A 19969-nucleotide genomic window follows, 5' to 3' on the forward strand; every position below is an offset into this window, starting at 1 on the left:
TCCCATGCTAGAGTATTTATAGGGACAGCATAGAGTAGACTCCTTTGTTGAACAAGAACATATATTCAAAAGAAAATGTGCTTTACCTAGATGCCATAACTAATAAAGTTACTTTATGGGATAGTGACTACCGTGTTTCCATGGGCTCACTCAAAAATTTTCTGCTAAATATTTACTCAAACCATCAGACTGATTAACTATATATATATATATATAAGCCTGTTAGCCATCTGATATAAGCACTTATTGAAAATACACGGTTCAAAATAATGATCAAGTAGCAAGATTTATGTAAATTGTTTTTGTGACCAACGTGTTTAGCCTGGAAACCATTTATTCAACCTTTTTATCTTTTTGTAGATTTTAAGGACATGAATACTCTCTAATTTCTATCAAGATGTAACAAAAGTAGAAAATTCTGAGGCTAGTCAATTTACACCAGATTCTCACAATCGCCTCCTTTGAATCGTTATGCAGAAAGATTGCGAATGAGATTGCGAATGTGATGGCTTTCGGTGGCTGTAATTCTTTCTGTCGCGCCCACCAACTTGTACGATTCTTCCCACATGTGAGCACACATAGGCTCACTTCACTTCATGCATAGCTCTGCTTCTCTTTCAGATAGTGCCATCACATGTGCGGGTGAGCCTGAGAATGGCAAATGCTCACACGTGCATGACAACAACTCTTCCTTGCTCAAGACGGGACAGGATTCTCCATCCTCATGCTACATATCTTACGGCAAAGAATATAGGTAATTGGCTTTACAAGAAGCGCACATTGTAGAAGAGTATCCATGAGGTAGCTAGGTACAGTAATGGTACACGTTGGCAAAATCATGAATAATTTAACAAATGATGTTTCATGTATATCCAGAACTACATAAATGTTTGTGCATGTGTGGATGAGTATCCATGTACTACAATAAAAGTATGCATGTGCATCAAGGAACTGCCATCCACAATGTATATTTAACTTTTTGGCCTTTAATTAATATTTAGATGGGAAGGAATAGAATGGAGGCATAAAAGGTTTGCAGCATCAGCTTTTTGTCCCTAAAATAAGCCCATATACTCATCATGGTACAAAGTCATTAACTGAACAGTCTAAACTTGCTAACTGATAACTGATATCTGGTACGCCAAGTGTCTAGTCAATGGGGTGACAGGGCGAGAAAGTAAGGAACCAACCAATTTGACGTCACTTTACAAAGTGATTAAAGAAAAGACTGAAAATCTGCAATATCCTGATCAAGAATTTCATCAACAATTTTGCTATAGTCAATTCATGATACAGGGGATTGCTTTTTGGAAGTGGATAAATTTTCAATTGGATTACCAAAAGAACAGTCATGCATCCTGGTTGTGGGAACTTTATTCTATTACTGTTTAGCTTGCATATGTAGGTAAAAGTTTTAAAATATTCTTTAGTGGGAGTTCCCTGTACACCGTCTGATCCTAAATTTGACCTAAGGCCATGCATTACGTCAGATTCTGATAGAAAAGAATCCTAAAAAGTGAAAAGCCTTCAGAAAGTCTGTTTCCTTGCGTGTTTTCATATCCATGGAAATGGAAGCAGGCACCCGTAAATATCCAAGATACTATGTACTAGTATTAACTATTTAGGCTATAATTCTCAAGAAGTGTCATGTTTTCATACAATGTACTCAAGGAACTCAAGAAAAAGCAAAGCCCCTAATACAACATTTTCTCTTTCAACAAGGTATTATAAATTTATTTTCACAGTACTACTAACTTTGCCAATTGAGTAGGTCAGTTGATTTTATCATTGCTAGAACCAGATGGCCTTTGCATCTATAAGCATTTGTTTCAGTGATCCATCTACATGAAGGGATATGACATCTTTTGCTGAGCCTACAAATCTTCCACCTATGAACACAGCTGGGACCGAGGGATCACACCCCAGCCCTCGTAGAGCCCATTCCATATCTCTCCCACTAGGATCGTGGTCAAGCTCATGAATTGCAGGGCTAGCACCAAGCTCATAAAAAAGTGTCTTGATGCTATAGCACATGCAACATGAGCTCTTAGTGAATATCACAGCAGCCTTCTTCGACGCCAGATCTCTTACCTTGTCCATTACGACAAGCTTTCTCTGCTTTTGAAGAAGTAAAAGTGACTAACAATGCAGCCAAATAGCAAGAGAAGGTGTAGGAGAAGCTTGAAAAAAAAGGAATTAATTTTGCAGTAAAAAGAACTGGCAGGCAGGCAGGCAAGTGAGCAGGCTAAAGTGTAGGTGTAGGAAGCTTGTATGTGCAAAGGCTTAGCTCTGGTGGACTTTGAGATTTCATCATCTGGTATTTATACTGCCTGGGAGAAGAGGGGATTGCATTGTTTAATGCATAAAATAAAGAACATAATGAAAACAATGTAAAAGGATAAAAAGAAGGAAGTTCCTTCAGATATTTGTTTGGATAAGAAACCCATGATTTGCTTGATAGTGACGACCCTGTATGCTATAAACAAGTTGAAATTAGTATCCATCATATTGGTAAATCAGACTTTCAGGATTGTTGTCCGTACGAGTAACATGTGCCGGAATATAATCAAGAAGTTAATCTTTAAACAGAAAAAAACACTTTCGGCTCTGGCTGGTAGCATCACAAATGAGAAATATAATATTATTACATTACAAAATGATCTCAACGCAACAAGGGAGACAAGAATAATGACACTTTAATGGTATCAAATTATAAAATACTACTAATTATAATCTTTCAAAAAAAAAAATACTACTAATAATACATAGAATTCTTTTTTCTCACTGTAGTCAATTCGGAATGTCAATGGCCCTACAATAGAATCACTTTCTCTGAGTTTGAGACATTGATTTTATCTGCAAATTCTTTATGTAGCATGACAATGCTAATGATAACCTAAAGAGGTTCCTTACCCACCATCAAAATGCCATTCTTCCTGCAAAAATAGAGGCTAATCCTTTTGACATGGATTGACAAGAAAAGATCATGTATACTTGCATTTAAGTTCAACTGATTATATTATTACATTCTTGATGAAGTTGCAACAGCATGGCCATTTTTCTAAACTGCCTTTTTCTTTTGGTTTCATGTTATTTTTTGGTAGCCTGTCAAGGTGGAATTGGCTGGCTGATGTGGAGAAAGATACGAGTTTATCCAATTCATTCCCACTTTGTTGCATTGGTCCCCCTCCTCAAATTCATGGTATATGAAACATCAAGAAAAAGGACAAGGGATTTGGGAAAGCAAAATGACATGAAGAAAGTAATGCACAAAGGCAATTAAAAAGATCAGTCATCAGCAGGAAATTGCAACATCAAAATTGCTGCTTCTTCATTTTTTTTTTTTAATGACTCTTTCCAGTCTTCCTTCACTTAGTCACAGAACTGATGGCTCATAGCTATACATATTGCTGCAGTTTAAATAACTCTGAAATGGCTAAAACTTGAAGAAAATTATCTCAGGGTTCATTCTTCTAATCTTTAATTAGCTTGAAGAACACATTTGTCTAGTGATTTAGATATATAGATTAGCTTTGTGTTGTCACTGAAGGAATATATTGGGGCTTATCCGTCGATCCCCTATAAATTGGAGGGATAAGTTGTCCTTGCAAAGATGGCAAAGGCCAGCATATACTTTAGCAACAATTCATGAAAAAGCTAAGGAGAACAAAAAACAAGACTACCTACTTGGCCCTTCCATAACCAACCGAATCTCCATTGGCTAGGCCATAGGTGCATCTTCTTCTTTGTTCTGCGTCATCACTTTAGCATGCAAGAATCCTTGTTTTTCACTCTCAGACTCACAACATGACACGCCACACACTTCACACCCCACCATATATTCATTATATACGTACACACATGCACGAATCTGTGCGCATGATCAACATTTAAATGCATACATCAATTTCATCCTATATATGTTTGTCATAGCAATGACATCATCTATTGCATCGGGGGGAAAAGTTCATAACTTCAATCTAACATATATATACATACATACATGTATGTATTTCTTCCCTATATACATCAAAAGATTTCTTAAGCAATTTTTATTCTTAATTCTTTTATATCGTCTGAAAACAAAGTGAAGCTTTTCAATGGAATAGAGCTAATGCCAACTTGAGCAAGCAGGGAGAGATACTCAAAAGCCATTGCCTAAATTTTGATTTATCATTTTGTTTATTGAAGCCAGTAAAATAGAGCCTAGCAGTGCCTTTGGGCCAATCTTTAAATTTTTCCGTTATGGGGCCAAACTGTAAAGACATTGAGCAGAAGAAACTGGACGGTGAGCCCAAAATTTTACGTGCCCATTCTGCCCAATAAGCATTTTTCTTGCCCTTTTTTTCTTTGTTTTTTCTTTCTAAATTTTTTCCCCCTAAAGTTCCATGACAGCATAAAATAAAAAAATATGGGATTATTTTAGATTTCTAGGTTGTACGCGTACGCGAACAAGCCCTAGCTTACTCCAGCGGATTCTCAGCTCTTCTCTCCAAAGGTTTGCTTTTTCACTGTATTTCACCTATTGGTTTGGTTACACTAGGAAATTGAAGAAAACAAAAGAAAATTATCAACGGAATGCCAATTTTATGTTTCAGTTGCATTGCTTTTGTTGAAGTAAGCTCCATTTCTAGCACGCACTTGATCAATTATCAAAATAATTTTTAAATTTTGATTTTCTGGTTATCCATAGTTGCTAGGATTTCTTTCAGATTGGAGTTCTGAGCTGCGGTTAATGGCCGCTTGGTTATACAAGTGGGATTTTCTGTTGCTAGTTTCTTCTTTCGCTTGCAGTTTAATTTCAGTTTAATTCACGTTTGGAAGGAATAATTTGTGGGTTTTTTTTTTTGTTTTATACTTGCTTTTTGGATGAGAATTGATGAATATATAATATTGTTTAATTGGTTACTTTGCTCACATGAGGAAATTCATCAATAAGAAACAATTGTTATAAGAGTTTTTGTAGATGCATGGATGTAGAGTTTCAGAGAGAAGTTGTGTATCTAAGCATTATTTTTGAACCCGGTTTTATGAAAGTAAAAGTTATATGCTTAGTATAAAGCATCTAGAAAGTTTATGTTGGAAAATATGTTGGTTGCCTTCACAGATAGGTTGATAATCTTTGTTGGTTTCTAACTAACCATTTCACATTAGGAAAGCTGAAATTGAAGATGTTTGTGGCTTAGGCAAAGCATAGCTGTTGTTTGATTATTTGTAGCATATTATTTACATGTGTTTTTCGATTCCTTATTGAGCTATCGGAATGTCCTTGCCTTTTATCACATTTTCAAGTTCGAGATTATGATTTCCTCTACATTATCATCTACCATGCTTTTAGGTTTGTTGAGATGGCAGATGCTCAATACATAGATGGCAAACCATGTGAAGAAAATTTTTCCTGTACATCTCCAAAGCCGGAAACTCGAGCTGAAATGCTTTCTAGGCACAGGTAATATGTTGTTCTTTAATTTATGCTTTTCTTTCAAATTTAATCTTGTTAATTAATCCATCCTATCTCGATGTAGATGTTTTAATAAGAAGGCGAATTTAATTGCTATTATGAAATAAGGCTGATTTGTAAATAATACTATGCCCTGATTTGAGAAGAGTAATTTGAACCAAAAACTGCATTTTGCTTGACAGGAATTAGTCCATTGGATGTTTACTTGGATTTTTTTTTCCTACTTAAGTAGTATCTTTTTTATCTATAGTATTTATTATTTATTTATTTATTTGGGGAAGACGGATGCAAACCTTGTACTTTGAGCAGAGGGATACATGCACCAACCACCGAGCCAAATGCTCGAGGTGCAACAATACTTATTGTTCTCATCCTATTCTGCAGGAAGGAGATATCGCAGCTGCAGAACAAGGAAATTGAGCTGAAAAAGGCAGCAGCAAAGGGTAGCAAGGCTGAACAGAAGGCTAAAAAGAAGCAGGTGGAGGAAGAGATCTCTCGGCTCTCTGCTAAGCTTAAGGAAAAGCATGCCGAAGAGCTTGCTTCCCTAGGCTACAGTAATAGTATCGGAAATGATAAAAGCAATATTGACAACTTGGTGAAGGCCATAGCCGGGGTATCTGTTACCACTCAGCAGGATCATCCAAAGACCAGCAAGGGTGCAAAGAGACGTGAGAAAAGAGCTGTGCAAGAAGCGGCTAGAGAACAACGAATTCAAGAAGAGCAGAGCAACATTGTGAGTGATAGAATGATTGAAGATGAGAAATTGGAGAAAAAACTCGAACCCCTGGGATTCACATATAATGAAATAAAGCCAGATGGACACTGCCTCTACCGAGCTGTTGAAGATCAATTGGCGCTTCTGTCTGGAGGTTCTTCTCCTTATACATACCAAGAGCTACGGGAAATGGCGGCTGCTTATATGAGGAAACATGCATCTGATTTTCACCCCTTTTTCCTGTCAGAGAATACCATAGATGGAGATTCTGATGATTCACTAGTAGAGAGATTCGAGAACTACTGTAAAGAGGTGGAGTCAACTGCTACATGGGGAGGACAGTTAGAGCTTGGAGCTTTAACTCACTGCCTGAGAAAACATATCATGATATTTTCAGGATCGTTTCCTGATGTGGAGATGGGAAGGGAATACAAATCTGATGGAGGGTCCACTTCATCTAATGCGACTATCAGGCTGTCATACCATAGGCATGCCTTTGGGCTTGGAGAGCACTATAATTCTGTCATCCCAAATTCAATCGGATAGTTATAATTTCGTGATTTGTGAAAAGTTCCTTTCTATGTGCATGTTTTCACTATAATGTCTTGAGAGGGAACAAGAAAGTGTTGGGCACTAAATTAAATTTTGAAACTTAGTTTTGATTGAAGCCGGTTGATGCATTATTATCTTACCTTATTTTACCATGAGTTGGTAAATGAAGTACTACTAACTCGATATAAGGACGGGCCCTGAATACAAGCTTGAAGAAGGAAGAGCCCTGTACTTAAACCAAGTTCAGAAAGGGACTACGATTAGGGAATGAATGTAATTACTTGTTCAACTAAATTGGAAAATAACCCAAAAATGGAAAAACCTAAAACTGTTACTTAAAAGAATAATTAAAGAGAAGAAAGAAAGTATTTAGGAGGAAAAAAGAAATCTTATTGAAATAAATATTTACAAATGAAGTGAAAGGGTTTATTTATAGGCTAACAATCTCTTGAATCATAATCTTAATCTAATTCTATCTAAGAGTTCAAATCATATTACATTTCTTATATCCTGCCTTTTAGGCAATTTGACTTTGTCTGCACTTCTTAGGTCATAATATAATGAACATTTACATATTTATTCATAATACTCCCTCTTGAATGTCCATTGTATTAAAAATATGCCTCGTTAAAACCTTACTAGGAAAAAAACCTCATGAAAAAAAAATCCGAGTGGAGAAAAAATAGTACATAATTCTTTTCAAGAATACACTTTTGAAATACTGCCTCATTAAAAACTTTATCAAGAAAAACTCAGTTGAAAAAACCTTGATGAAGGAAAATAGTACAGTGCGTATTTTACTCTCCTGATGATTGCATTAAAGAGATCTTTAAAATGATGCATTCCAATCTTTTCAAATATTGCAATAAGAAGGCCTTTGGTGAACAAATTTGCTAGATTATCACTTGACTGAATTTGTTAAATACTAATTTCACCCTTTTCTTGGAGATCATGAGTGAAGAAGAATTTTGACGAACTGTGTGTTATGTTCAATCTCCTTTAATATATCTTTTCTTTCACTGTGCTATGGAAGCAATATTATCCTTATATAACGTTGTTAGAATTTTCTTCTTGATTGACAAGCCACACGTTTCTTGAATATGTTGAGTTACAGAACTTAACTAGACATATTCACGATTTGCTCATGAGTTATTAAAAATTTTGCATGGTTAGAAGAAATAACAACTATAGTTTACTTTATAGAACACCATGAAATAGTCGTAACTGCATATATGAATAAGTAACATATCTAAGATTAACCTTTGTGTGGATCTAATAAATATCATGCATCTGCATAACTGATTAAATTTTATTTTGATACATTTGAATAATATAAGCCCATATCCATTGTTCCTCGGAGATATCGAAGTATACATTTAATTCAATTTCAATATCTTCGAGTTGGAGAAGAACTATATTTTGCTAATAAATTCATAACAATTGATATATTAAGTCATGTATTGTTAGCAAGATATATTAGTACTCCAATTGCAATAAGACACAATACTTCAAGACCAAGAAGTTCTTCATTATCCTCACGAGATCGAAAATGGTCTTTTTTTCACATTTAGTGACTTTACAACCATTGGTGAACTCAATGAATATGCTTTCTTCATATAAATTCGTTTTAACACTTTTGCTATATAATTAGATTGATGGACAAAAATTTCATTTGCCAAGTATTCAATCTAAAGACCTAAACAAAACTTTTTTTTTTAAGTTTTTTCATCTCAAATTCTCTCTTTAAGTAATCCACGGCTTTTAATAACTCTTCAAGAGTTTCGATAATATTCAAATCATCAACATAAATAGTAATTATAATAAATTCATATCTAAACCCTTTTATAAAATACATGGGCATATAGGATTATTTCTATAGCCTTCTCTAAACAAATATGCACTAAAGCGAATATACCATATATATCTAAATTGTTTTAATCCATATAAAGATTTATTTAATTTAATTAAGTAAATTTCTCGAGAATTCAAATTTTGTACTTCAGGCAACTTAAATCCTTCATGGTTGTCATATAAATGTCGATATCAAATGAGTCATATAAATAGGTTGTAACTACATTCATTAGACGCATTTTAATTTTCTCATATATTGCCAGACTAGTTAATATAGAATTGTAATTGTATCTACCATAGAGAATATATATTTTCATATTCAATACTAGATCTTTAGAGAAAACCTTGTGCGACAAGCTGTGCTTTATATCTCATAATCTCATTTTTCTCATTTCATACTCGCACAAATATCCATTTATATTCCATTGGTTTAACACTATTTAGTGTACGGACTACAGGTCCAAAAACTTCATGTTTTGCAATTGAATTCAATTTCACTTTGATTGCGTCTTTCCACATTGATCAATCATTTATATGTCTATATTCTTCAATAAATATAAGTTCAAGATTCTTGTTTTTCTTTCATAATATTGAGCTCTATATTATATACAAAATATCGTCGACGTTTATTTACTAGTTCTATCTTTTTCCATCATGACATAATTTATTGAGATCTTTTTATTTTCACTGATTTCAAGTACCTGAATTTCTTCTAGAATGTTTATCAATTATGTCAGGAGTCTCTTCTAGAGTTTCTACTTCCTCTTTCTAACAATCTTAAATATTTGCTATTTTTTTTTCGAGGATTTTATCTTTGGAACTGATTTGTCTCAACGCTTTTGGAGTGCCTTGTCTTACAAGGACATTAATGTTAATAGAAGCATTTGCAGTTGGTATATAAGATATAGTTATTCCCTTTAGGTCAGTAAATATATCTGGGAACTGATTTACTATATTTTGTAAAATAATTATCTTTTGAACTTCAAGTTCATATTGATTTGTGCGAGGATCAAAACTAGATAATGATAATTTATTATAAGAAATTTTCTTTTGCAACTGCTTATTTTTCTCCCTCCTAATGTTGAAAAAATTGTTTCATCAATATGACAATTGACAAACTTTGTCATGAATAAATCTCCTACTGATAATTTTAAATATTTAATTACAAATAGAGATTCGTATCCAACATATATTTCTAACCTCCTTAGAGGACCTATCTTTGTGTGTTGTAGTGGAGCAATTGAAACATATATCGCACATCAAAAAATTCTTAGATGAAAAATATTTGGTTCCTGACCATAAACCAATTATATAAGGAGAATTTATAATAACTCGTTTGGCTTGATGCATACAAATGCTGCTGTATCCAAAATGGCATGCCCCCCAAGCAAACATTGAAAGTTTGAATTTCATAATTAATGGCCTTGCAATCAATTGGAAGTGTCTAATAAATAATTCTGTTAGACCATTTTGTGTATAAGTATAAGCAATAGGCTATTCAATAGTTATTCCAACTAATATGCAATATTAAATTCTTGAGATATAAATCCACCAGCATTGTCAACACAAATAATCTTGATTATATAACTAGGACAATGTGCTTGCAAACGAATTGTTGCAAAGGCCAAATTGCAAGCTGATAATAAACACACATGTGACCATCTAGTTGATGCATCGATTAAAACTGTAAAATATCTAAATGGTTCACATGGTAGATGTATGAATCCACATATAACCTTGAATATTATTAAAAATGTAGGAAATTTAGTCCCAACTTTAACTAGTGATAGCTTTATAATTTATTTGCCTTCAAAGTAAGTAGTATATAAAATTCATTAGATTAAAAAATCTTCTGGTTTTTCAATGAATGATCATATAAATTTTCAATCATTTTTTGGATCATTATTGATCCAGGATGGTCCAACCGGTCATGCCAAACATTAAAATCATTAATAAACTTCTGGTTTACTATGAGTTTCAAATATTCTAATATTTGTATAGTTTAATTCTAAGAACAGAGTGAGTAATTTTTTTTCAACACACACTTTCTACTTGAGATAATAGATGTAATATAGAGGTATTAAATATCTCTTTTATTCATTGTCTCAATATGATATCTATTCAGACGAATATCTTTAAAACTTAATAAACTTCTTTGAGACTTAATAGAAAATAATACATCCTCAAGGTAGTAAAATATTAGCCCTTCTGAAGCCTTCTATTAATTTTGTACTATCAGATATTAAATTGATATTGATTTTTTTGTCATTGTCAAGTAGGAAAAATATTTATTGTCTTTAAATATAATGTGTGTTGTAGCAATGTCTGCTAGATATATATTTACATTATTGATTTTAGATCCAACAAGATGAATATCTATCTTTTTTCAAATAAAATAAAATATATACAATAAAGAAATTTACAAGTTAACATGAAATAACATTAAATATATAATTAAAACATATAATAAGAACATATCATTTAAATATAATAAGAACATATTAAAACATCATCATAATATAGTTATACTAAAATATATCAATTACTATTAAGTTCATTCTCGGATATTCCCATTATCAATTAAATAATCAATTCCTCTTTCAGGACAAGAATATTAACAATGGATATTTTTTGTACCAATCATATAATTAATTCCTCTTTCAAGGTAGACAAATATCTTGATGTGCTATATTAACTTGACCATGGCTAAAATCATCACAAGATATTTTAGTTTTCAGTGATGCTTGATAAAATTTAACACTTACAACATGTACGTAACCAATGATTTTTGTGCCACATTATCAACAATACGTTTTCTATATTCCTTTTATTCTTTTCATTTTTGTCTTTTCATTATTTATTCACTTCTGGTGGGTTACAAGTATTCATCTACTTCTTGATGGGTTATCCACTTTTAGTGGGTTCGTGGGTTAAGGTATCTATCCACTTTTGATGAGTGATCCACATATGATGGATTATCCACTTTTCGTGGATTATTCATTTTTTAGTAGGTTACGGCATTCATCCACTTTTGGTGGTAAATTATCTATTCACTTCTAGTGGCAGAATTATCCTTAGATTCTAATAGTAAAATTATCCATCCACTTCTGGTGGTAAAATTATAATTAAAATTAAAATAGTAATAGTGTAAATTATTAAAATGACTTCTTTTATATTCATGATTATAATTATTAAATGATGTAGCATTCACTTTAAGGAATAGATAGATTCATGACCATGATCATAATTATTAAATGATGTCACATTCACTTCAAGGAATGGACAAATTTATAATTTTTTTATTAGTAACTCGTTTGTCACATTTACTTCAGGAAATGAACATTATGATTTTTTATTAATAGTTATATAATAGCAAATTCACTTTCCAATCAAGAGATAAAATATAATATATACAATATGATAGTAAAATTCATATTAAGGTTGATTTTAAGAAAATGAAAATATTAAAGAGATATCAAGTCACTTACCTGATTTTCTAAAATCAAAAATCAAAACTCAATCATTGAAATCCTTTTGAAGTTTGAAGATAATGAAAACATAATAATTCTAAAACTTGAGAGATCAGATAATCGTGCTGATAACGTGTTATGAAATAAATTTTAAAAAAACATATAAAGATAACTTGAAAGAATAATTAAAGAGAAGAAAGAAAGTATTTAGGAGAAGAAAAAAAAATCTTATTGAAGTATATATTTACAAATGAAGTAACGCGGTCTATTTATAAGCTAACAATCCCTTGAATCATAGTCTTAATCTAATTCTATCTAAGAGTTCAAATCATATTACATTTCTTGTATCTTGTCTTTTAGGCTGTTTGACTTAATCTGCACTTCTTAAGTCATAATATAATAGATATTAACATATTTATTCATAATAAATTGGATTCAACCGTGATGATTGATCTGTTTGATTTATTCTTTTTATTGTTACAATAAATTTGATTTTAGTTGGATAATACTGAAAATGATTTGGTTTGATTCAGTTATAGATTCTGTTTCTGAATTCTGAATTGCGAATGTTATTTTAAAAATAAAAAATGCAAATGGTAACATAATTTACATGGTAGTAGTTTATTTTTTGTTGATCAGCAAAAATTTATACTTGAGGAATATTTTTTCCACCTAAACGTTCGAAATTATGGAAATAATTTTAAGTTTTAAATTAAAAAAGAAAACGAATACTTTCAATTGGGGTCAATCTCTTAAGTATGAAAATCAAATCAAACCAAGATATAGCATCCCTAGTGCTTGCTTTGAGCCTTTTATGTAGGTCTGATTTCCTCAAATTTAATACGAACATTTAGCTTGTTTTGTCAAGTGTCACACCCAAAATGATAAGAAAAAAGAATGGCCAAATTGCGCGGAAGGGTATCAAAGGAGAAAGACCAAAATGGACAGCTGCAGACCAGACCAGACCACACCAGACCAGAGTTGATACGATAAGTTGATAACAGATTGACAATTACAAAAGTAAGAAACTAAGAAACACGTGCCGCAGGCCCAACCTCATCAACTCTCACATCAGGCATAAAGTCAAGAAACATGGAATAGTGAAGCACGTGGTCCAAGCAAAAGAAGAAAACAGCCCCTCGATCGGGTACAGAGATATGCTTCCCCTGCTGTCAGCCTCCTTCGGGAATTTTGATGACAACTAAGATTCAGCTTCCAGATCAAGATCATGATCATTTATATTTGGGGAATAACTTGGTTTCATCACCAACAGTAAAAAGATCATGATCAGTCGTTCTGTCATGTGTTTTTGCATCTTGTTATTATATACTACTACTACTTGGAGATCTTGCTAGCAATTGTTCTCCAAAATTTACTGATTTAGCTTTGCTTCTAGAAAAGGCATTCAAGGCAAAGCATGCTAGTTGTGGTCAATATTTTCTTTTTAAGAGTCGATGTTCTTAATATTATATATTGTTGAGTTGTGACAAAACCATTAATTCGTACAAGGGCTGATTCAAGTACCTTCATAAAATCCAAGTTGCTGTGATGCCAGGAGCCGACTTCGCATTGTTCTTTTCTTTTCTTCAAGTACTACTACGTGTAAAGATGAATCCACCAAAGTTGACATTCCCCAACTAAACAGTTTCTTTACCATATGTACTTCTTATCCTCCTTGTCACTCGCTATCTCTCTTTCATGCAAATCCAAGAATATATTTGTGATGGAAGCATTGCCTAGTGTGCTTAAATGAATGACTCAGAACCAAAAAAAAACCCGAAAGAAAATCAGAAAAAATCTTTCCACAAGGAAAGGAAAAAGCCGATATCTTCACATATTCTTTGATAAATATTAGCAGTATATTGGATTTTATGAAGGTGCTCAATGACATGACTTCATGCAGCTATATACACATGCTAGTGTTAAAATGCATTGATAGGGTTGACGCATAGATTGAAGAGCTAACCATATCGGTTTTATAACAAAGAAGTTTCAAGTTCAAATCTCTGTTCTCTGTCTCATAATTAATTCTGAAACATACATCTTGCTGACATATATAAGTCTTGTGAAGATATATGTTTGGTCAAGTGACCCTGGCCTTTCGCTTTATCTCGAGCCAAGGGTACCCAAGCTCTATTTACCTTTTTTTCGCTGGCTGCAGATATACGTGGTGATATCTGGTACTCAACGATTATACGTACAATTCCTTTTTAGACGAAGAATTCTTTATGCTGTTATCAGACAGAGAAGAAAAGCAGATGCATCAGACCTGTGATTCAAATTGGTGGATTGAAGGTTCCGGGATAAAGTGAGGACGGATCGAGTTGTTCTAACATGAGAGATGAGATCAAATTCTAAAATAAAAATCTCAGTGTCGATTCTCCTTTGTAATGGGAATATATTCTGACCCATAAATTGATGCTAAAAACTATGCAGAGACGATCGATGATACTATAAGCTCACATCAGATAGATGATGAGATGAAACCATGTACCCCATTCCTGAAATATATTGTTCCTTGAAGATTTCTCTCCTGAGGGAAGTCAAGGGACTTTAATAAAGTAATTCATTAATAGTAATAGACCATGTGATAAATCTTGTGGGAGTATCAACACAATATTTAACTTTAAGAAAGTTCCATAAATTTGCATCGATCCTACAGTTAAACTTCTAAATACGCATTATTTTCACACGCAACCGATTGATTTGTTTGAATTGGATTTTGAACTAGAAAGATCAGCAAACAATGAGCATTATTTAATAAGGATTGGATAGCATTGCTTTGGATTTTAATATTGTTGTTTGCTGCTCCTTATGCTTACAGGCTAGATAGCTACCACGAGGTTTTGACAATTGAATCAAAGTCAGGTTGTGCAATCTTTTGATCCTTTAATATACCTAAACCAGCAGCTAAATCACCGAAAGTTAGTCGTATACTGGAACTGCATTTGGCAGTAGAAGACTGGAAGTTCCTATTTGAATACATTAAGCTGAAAAAAAAAAAAAAAAGAATTGCTAAGAATCCTTCCCAGCCCTTATCATTCCTTATCTAACAAGTTTTCCCGATCACACCTATTTGCATTAATCAAATTGCAGATAGGTTCCAAAGGCCAAAGATATGGTTAAGAATCCTAATCTGGCGATTAGCCAACCCTTTTCTGGTGATATAAGATAATTCAAAATACTGCAAATAGTATTAAGTAAAATGTTAGCCGCATTTGAGTCCTTTATTTATTTTTTCTTCTTTTGATGCAATAGTATATGGACTTTTGGGGACACAGATAGCTATTTCTTATTATTGTACTAAAACAACCATGGGATGCCTAATACTCTACTAATCCACACTTTTCCATTTTTCAACCCAAACCCCATGGTGATTACTATAATAATTGTAGGCATTTCCAATAGTTTAGTGCACTAACAATGGTGTTCCATGTGGAAGAATATGATCAGCTTCATTACTTTCTTGCCAGTAGGTCATGCAATGTGTTGAGAAGGAGAAGTAGATAATGTTTGTGGGTCCTCAAGGCATCTTCTTCCTCCTTCTTGTACGGCCATTACGTCTGTTATTGTAATCCTTCAATGCTATTAAGAGAAAGGTAGCTTTAGTAAGCATCTTTTTCTTTCCAATTTTCTCCTCTCCTTCTCTTTCTGTGTTGGCTTTCGGTTTTCTTGAATTGAACTTATGCGAATCTTGTTATGGGAAACAAAAAGAGTGCTATCCCAATTGGATAAATCCAACTTCTTTTTCCACTTCAGCAGAGATGCTGCAAAATAGATAGAGAACGGATAGTTCTAGGATGGGAAAAATCAAACCAGAAATAGCTAATTACCTGAATGGACACGGGAGTTCTACCCTGCTCAACATTTCTTCTTCGTTTCTGTCATTTTACCTTAATAAACTCAAACTAAATCTTGACAAAGCAATTTTAATTTTTGTGTGGCATTTTAGATTGGTTTTGTTTACAAATTCTTCTATTTTGGGGGGGGTATGAAAGGAGAAATATCTCATGACTTGCATAATGCTATTCCTTCGAGAAAGACTTTGCTCTCTTTTATAAGTTTTTTTTGAAATTTCATAATGCATTAATCATAATAGGGAACCATCGTTCACCTTTTTACATGAATTTTGCAAGGCTATGCCCCTTACAAAAGTTAATAGGGGTATACCAGTACGAAATCTCCCACAATGCCCTTAAGCCATCTCAGAAATTCCACAACATGCAAATCCTGTACATACTGTTATGCAACTTGTTTTAAGTTGGGTATGTTCAGGATACTGCAGCTATTTTAAAATGTATTTATTGTCACATGTTATGTATTAACATACTGTTATGCAACTTGTTAGCACAAATTACAAAGTGTAGTGAGATCTAGATGTCTTTATCAAATAATCATCAAGGGCAATATAGGAATGATAGATCTTTTCGGTAGTTTATATTCAGTCACATTATACGTTCATAGATAGTATAAATAGGTATCCAGGGTGGCTAGGTTCCTCACCACGGCAAAGCAGTTTAAACTTTAAAGTCTCCCAAGAAGCTTCATAGCACCTTCATATTACTCCAGGTACTCGTCTTCTCCGCTGCATAACGATGGAAGTGGTTACAAGGATGGTTGCAGACAGGCCGGTGGTGATCTTTAGCAGGAGCAGTTGTTGCATGAGCCATACCATCAAGACTCTCATCAGTGGCTTTGGGGCAAATCCTACAGTTTACGAGCTCGACGAAATTCAGAACGGGCAACAAGTTGAAAGGGCACTGCAGCAGATGGGGTGCAAACCCAGTGTACCGGCTGTATTCATAGGGCAACAGCTCATTGGAGGTCCTAATCAAGTCATGACCCTCCAAGTCAAGAACCAGCTTGTCCCATTGCTCATAAGGGCTGGAGCTATATGGATCTGAAACAGGAATTGACTTTCTACACTCAAGTCCACTACCATGCTGCTAAACAAAGTAACCAAAATAAGAGATAAGGCTTTATCTGTGTTTCCTTTTGGTTTTCGTGGTATATAAAATGAGTACTGTCACCTTTTAGATATTTTTGCAGAGCATCCTTGTACACCGTTTTTGGGGCTGAGCAGGGTCACAGTCTTTTCCTTGTGCTAAATTTAGAAGGAACTTGTATTTTAGCTTGCTCATGTAAAATCCCTTGTCTATGCTAAATAAAGGTATATCTGCTATTATATGCTGCATGTAGTGGCTTGAACCTTGACTTGCCATTATGTTTTCACTTGTCCTGGGAACACTAGCATATAAAAATAAAGGAGCAGAAACAGCACAAGAAGCTTCAGGGTGAGCAGGCCATTGAACAGCAGCCATGAACTGAAAATTAGCAAGGTAAATGACTTATAATTAACAAGGCTGAGCACTTACATGCTGGAGCTGTCCTGAACTCAATATTCCCGAGTGTCAAATAAGCTCTTCAATTTTATGCATTGATGACCTTGAAAAGCAGCGCCAAGTAGTTGGAATATGACTGATTATCAAAGCATATCAAGTCATCCAGAAAAGAGGGGAAAAAAAGGTTACTAAGCCTCCCTCGAGTATGATTCAGCAATATAATACTGATTTTGGGGAAGTCGACAAAAGGCAACACGGGAGCGCTCGTTAAACCATCCAATGCCACTTAGTGTATGGTAAATTTCCTTGTTTCTTAACGCCACTAACTCGAGGAAGGAATTAGACTGAAAAAACTACTACATTGGAGGCTTAATGGCAGCTGGATTAACCTTGAAGCCCATTATGGCCTCCAAAATTTGTTCTTCTTGTCATCTTAACAGGCCATATCAGCTCATTCTGATGGGTTCTTCCCCATTTTAGCTGAAACTGCTAAAGTAACGTTTCCCTCTGTCACTTTGTTTTCCTCTCAAAGCAGGGCGGTCCGTTCCTGTATCATTTTCATAAACCAGCAGCAGCCCTAATATTTCCTAATTTCACTGAACTTAATAGTCAAACCACATTGATTTGCCTCTTGGTCATTAGCAGAATTCAGACCAGGCTAACTTCCGAATTCCGACTAGCCGGCCAGTCTCGGTCGTGAATAGGGAGAGTTTAGTCTTTCCTCGGCTAAGCACCATCACCAAATTCCTCCATGGACGTACATGTCCTTGACTGCCTACTTTTAATTCCATATACTGGTCATAATGATTAAAAAGACCTAAATAGTATTACTTAGTAAACTAATGACCACCTTAAAGGGGCTGCATAGATTAGAAAAATAATTTAATAAGTCATGTTGGGTTCGGAAACAGCTCAGTCATCTACAACTTGATGCTGATGTTAATGCAACTTTTGTCCTTTAAAGTTGACAAACAAGTGTTGGAGAATCCAAACAAATGCTTCTAAATCAAGCCGTATCTTTCAATGCAAAGCTGTTCGTCAAGATTTTCCTCCAATCAAAAATTTCCCTGGACAGAGTTTGCACGGCGACATCAATTGACAAAGCAAGGCATTCTTTGCATCAGACACCTATGTTAGTTCAGAGTTGAGATGAGGCATTGAACAAGACGGTATGGAATATAGCAATCGAACCATGTAATCTGATAGAAGACGAAAACATAATCCAAACATGAGAGGTGTCTGAAGACGAATGGAGCCACGTGTGCATCAAGGGGAATCATTGGAAATCAAAATCCATCTTTTTCAGATCATAATCAGTCTGGTTACATATTTGGAGAATAATTTAGATCCGAAAAGATGAGTTCTGCTGGAGTTGCAGCTTCTGTTCATGCTTTTAACTAGCTACTTTGTTGCGGAGAATTTTTCTCAATCTTAAATCTGGGAAAGCACCAAGATACATAAGCCCTTTGTCATATGTTTTGATCTATCGATTTTACTTGTTAGCTTTGAAGGGCAAAGCTTTAGCATCTGAATTTTACAAAGAGCAGAACCTATGAAGATACCTTCTGAGCTTACGGCTTATATAGCCCATTTTTTTCCATGTCGTTGCCTTGTCTGCCACATTGGAAAGGCCACTAGCCCTGGCCTCAAAACAAAAGCTTTGCTTTATCTAGTGCCTTTCTAGCTATATTACAAGTCACAAATTCGACATTAGTATATTTGTTTTTACTATTTAGTTTTGAACTTTACAACATTAATTAATATTAAGCCAACCACACGTCCACGAAGCAATAATGTCCTGCGTTCTGGTGGAGATCAACCAGAGCTCTAATTCACAAAAGCAATTTAATCTCAGCTTCAAGCACAAGTTGAAATTGGTTTTGCCAACTCATTTTGATTTGTAAATATTCTTCTATTCCCCACTTTATAAAGGAGTGCTAGCCATCATGGCTGATAGGGTTAGGTTCATCAGAGCCAAGCATTTGAAGTCTCCCTAGGAACTTCATAGCACCACATATTTCCTGATTTACCTCTTTTCTGAAACCATTTGAGATCTTCAAAAACAGCAGTAGTTGCATGTACGATACCATCAAAAGACTCAAAATTGACCTTGGGGCAAATCGCACTAAATATGAACTCTACCATATTCGGAACATGCGGCAAATTGACAAGGCACAAGAGCAGTTGGGGTATCAGCCCAGTGTACCTGCTGTGTTCATAGTGCAACAGCTCATTGGAGGTGCTCCTCAGGTTATGAACCTCCATGTGGATCATCAACTACATCCATTGCTCACAAAGGCAGGAGCAATATGAATACGAAACAGACGTAGTTTCTCAACTCAGCTCCGATGCCAGGTTGCAAAACAAATTTTTTTTAAAAAAAAGGATAACTCTACCTTAATTTTTCTTTTTGGAACTAAAATGAGTACCAATTAACAGTTTTAGATACTCCAGAGACTGAAGAGCCTCCTTACCTTGTAAACTTTCTTGGGAACTGGGAAGGCAGGGTTGCTTATATAGCAATATGTATTTAACTTCCTCATGTACTATCCCTTGCCTATGCTTTGAATTTACTTGC

At 34.3% G+C, this 19969-nt stretch overlaps 3 protein-coding genes across 3 annotated transcripts; 2 read left to right on the plus strand and 1 right to left on the minus strand.

The window, feature by feature from the left end:
• Positions 1 to 1632: 1632 nt before the first annotated feature.
• Positions 1633 to 2303, minus strand: LOC18613486 (Thioredoxin superfamily protein). Its single transcript, XM_007050745.3, has one exon. It carries the CDS (start codon positions 2098 to 2100, stop codon positions 1792 to 1794), a length of 309 nt encoding a protein of 102 aa, XP_007050807.1. The 5' UTR covers positions 2101 to 2303; the 3' UTR covers positions 1633 to 1791.
• Positions 2304 to 4368: 2065 nt separating this feature from the next.
• Positions 4369 to 6843, plus strand: LOC18613487 (Cysteine proteinases superfamily protein). Its single transcript, XM_018115203.2, has 3 exons — positions 4369 to 4498; positions 5339 to 5449; positions 5846 to 6843. The coding sequence occupies exons 2-3, from the start codon at positions 5349 to 5351 to the stop codon at positions 6720 to 6722; spliced, it is 978 nt and encodes a 325-aa protein (XP_017970692.2). The 5' UTR covers positions 4369 to 4498; positions 5339 to 5348; the 3' UTR covers positions 6723 to 6843.
• Positions 6844 to 16534: 9691 nt separating this feature from the next.
• LOC18613488 (Thioredoxin superfamily protein) lies at positions 16535 to 17257 on the plus strand. Its single transcript, XM_007050747.3, has one exon. The coding sequence runs from the start codon at positions 16645 to 16647 to the stop codon at positions 16951 to 16953; it is 309 nt and encodes a 102-aa protein (XP_007050809.1). The 5' UTR covers positions 16535 to 16644; the 3' UTR covers positions 16954 to 17257.
• Positions 17258 to 19969: the final 2712 nt, after the last annotated feature.

This window comes from Theobroma cacao, chromosome 1 (genome assembly GCF_053813885.1).
Source record: "Theobroma cacao isolate CCN51 chromosome 1, ASM5381388v1, whole genome shotgun sequence".
NCBI classification, from domain to species: domain Eukaryota; kingdom Viridiplantae; phylum Streptophyta; class Magnoliopsida; order Malvales; family Malvaceae; genus Theobroma; species Theobroma cacao.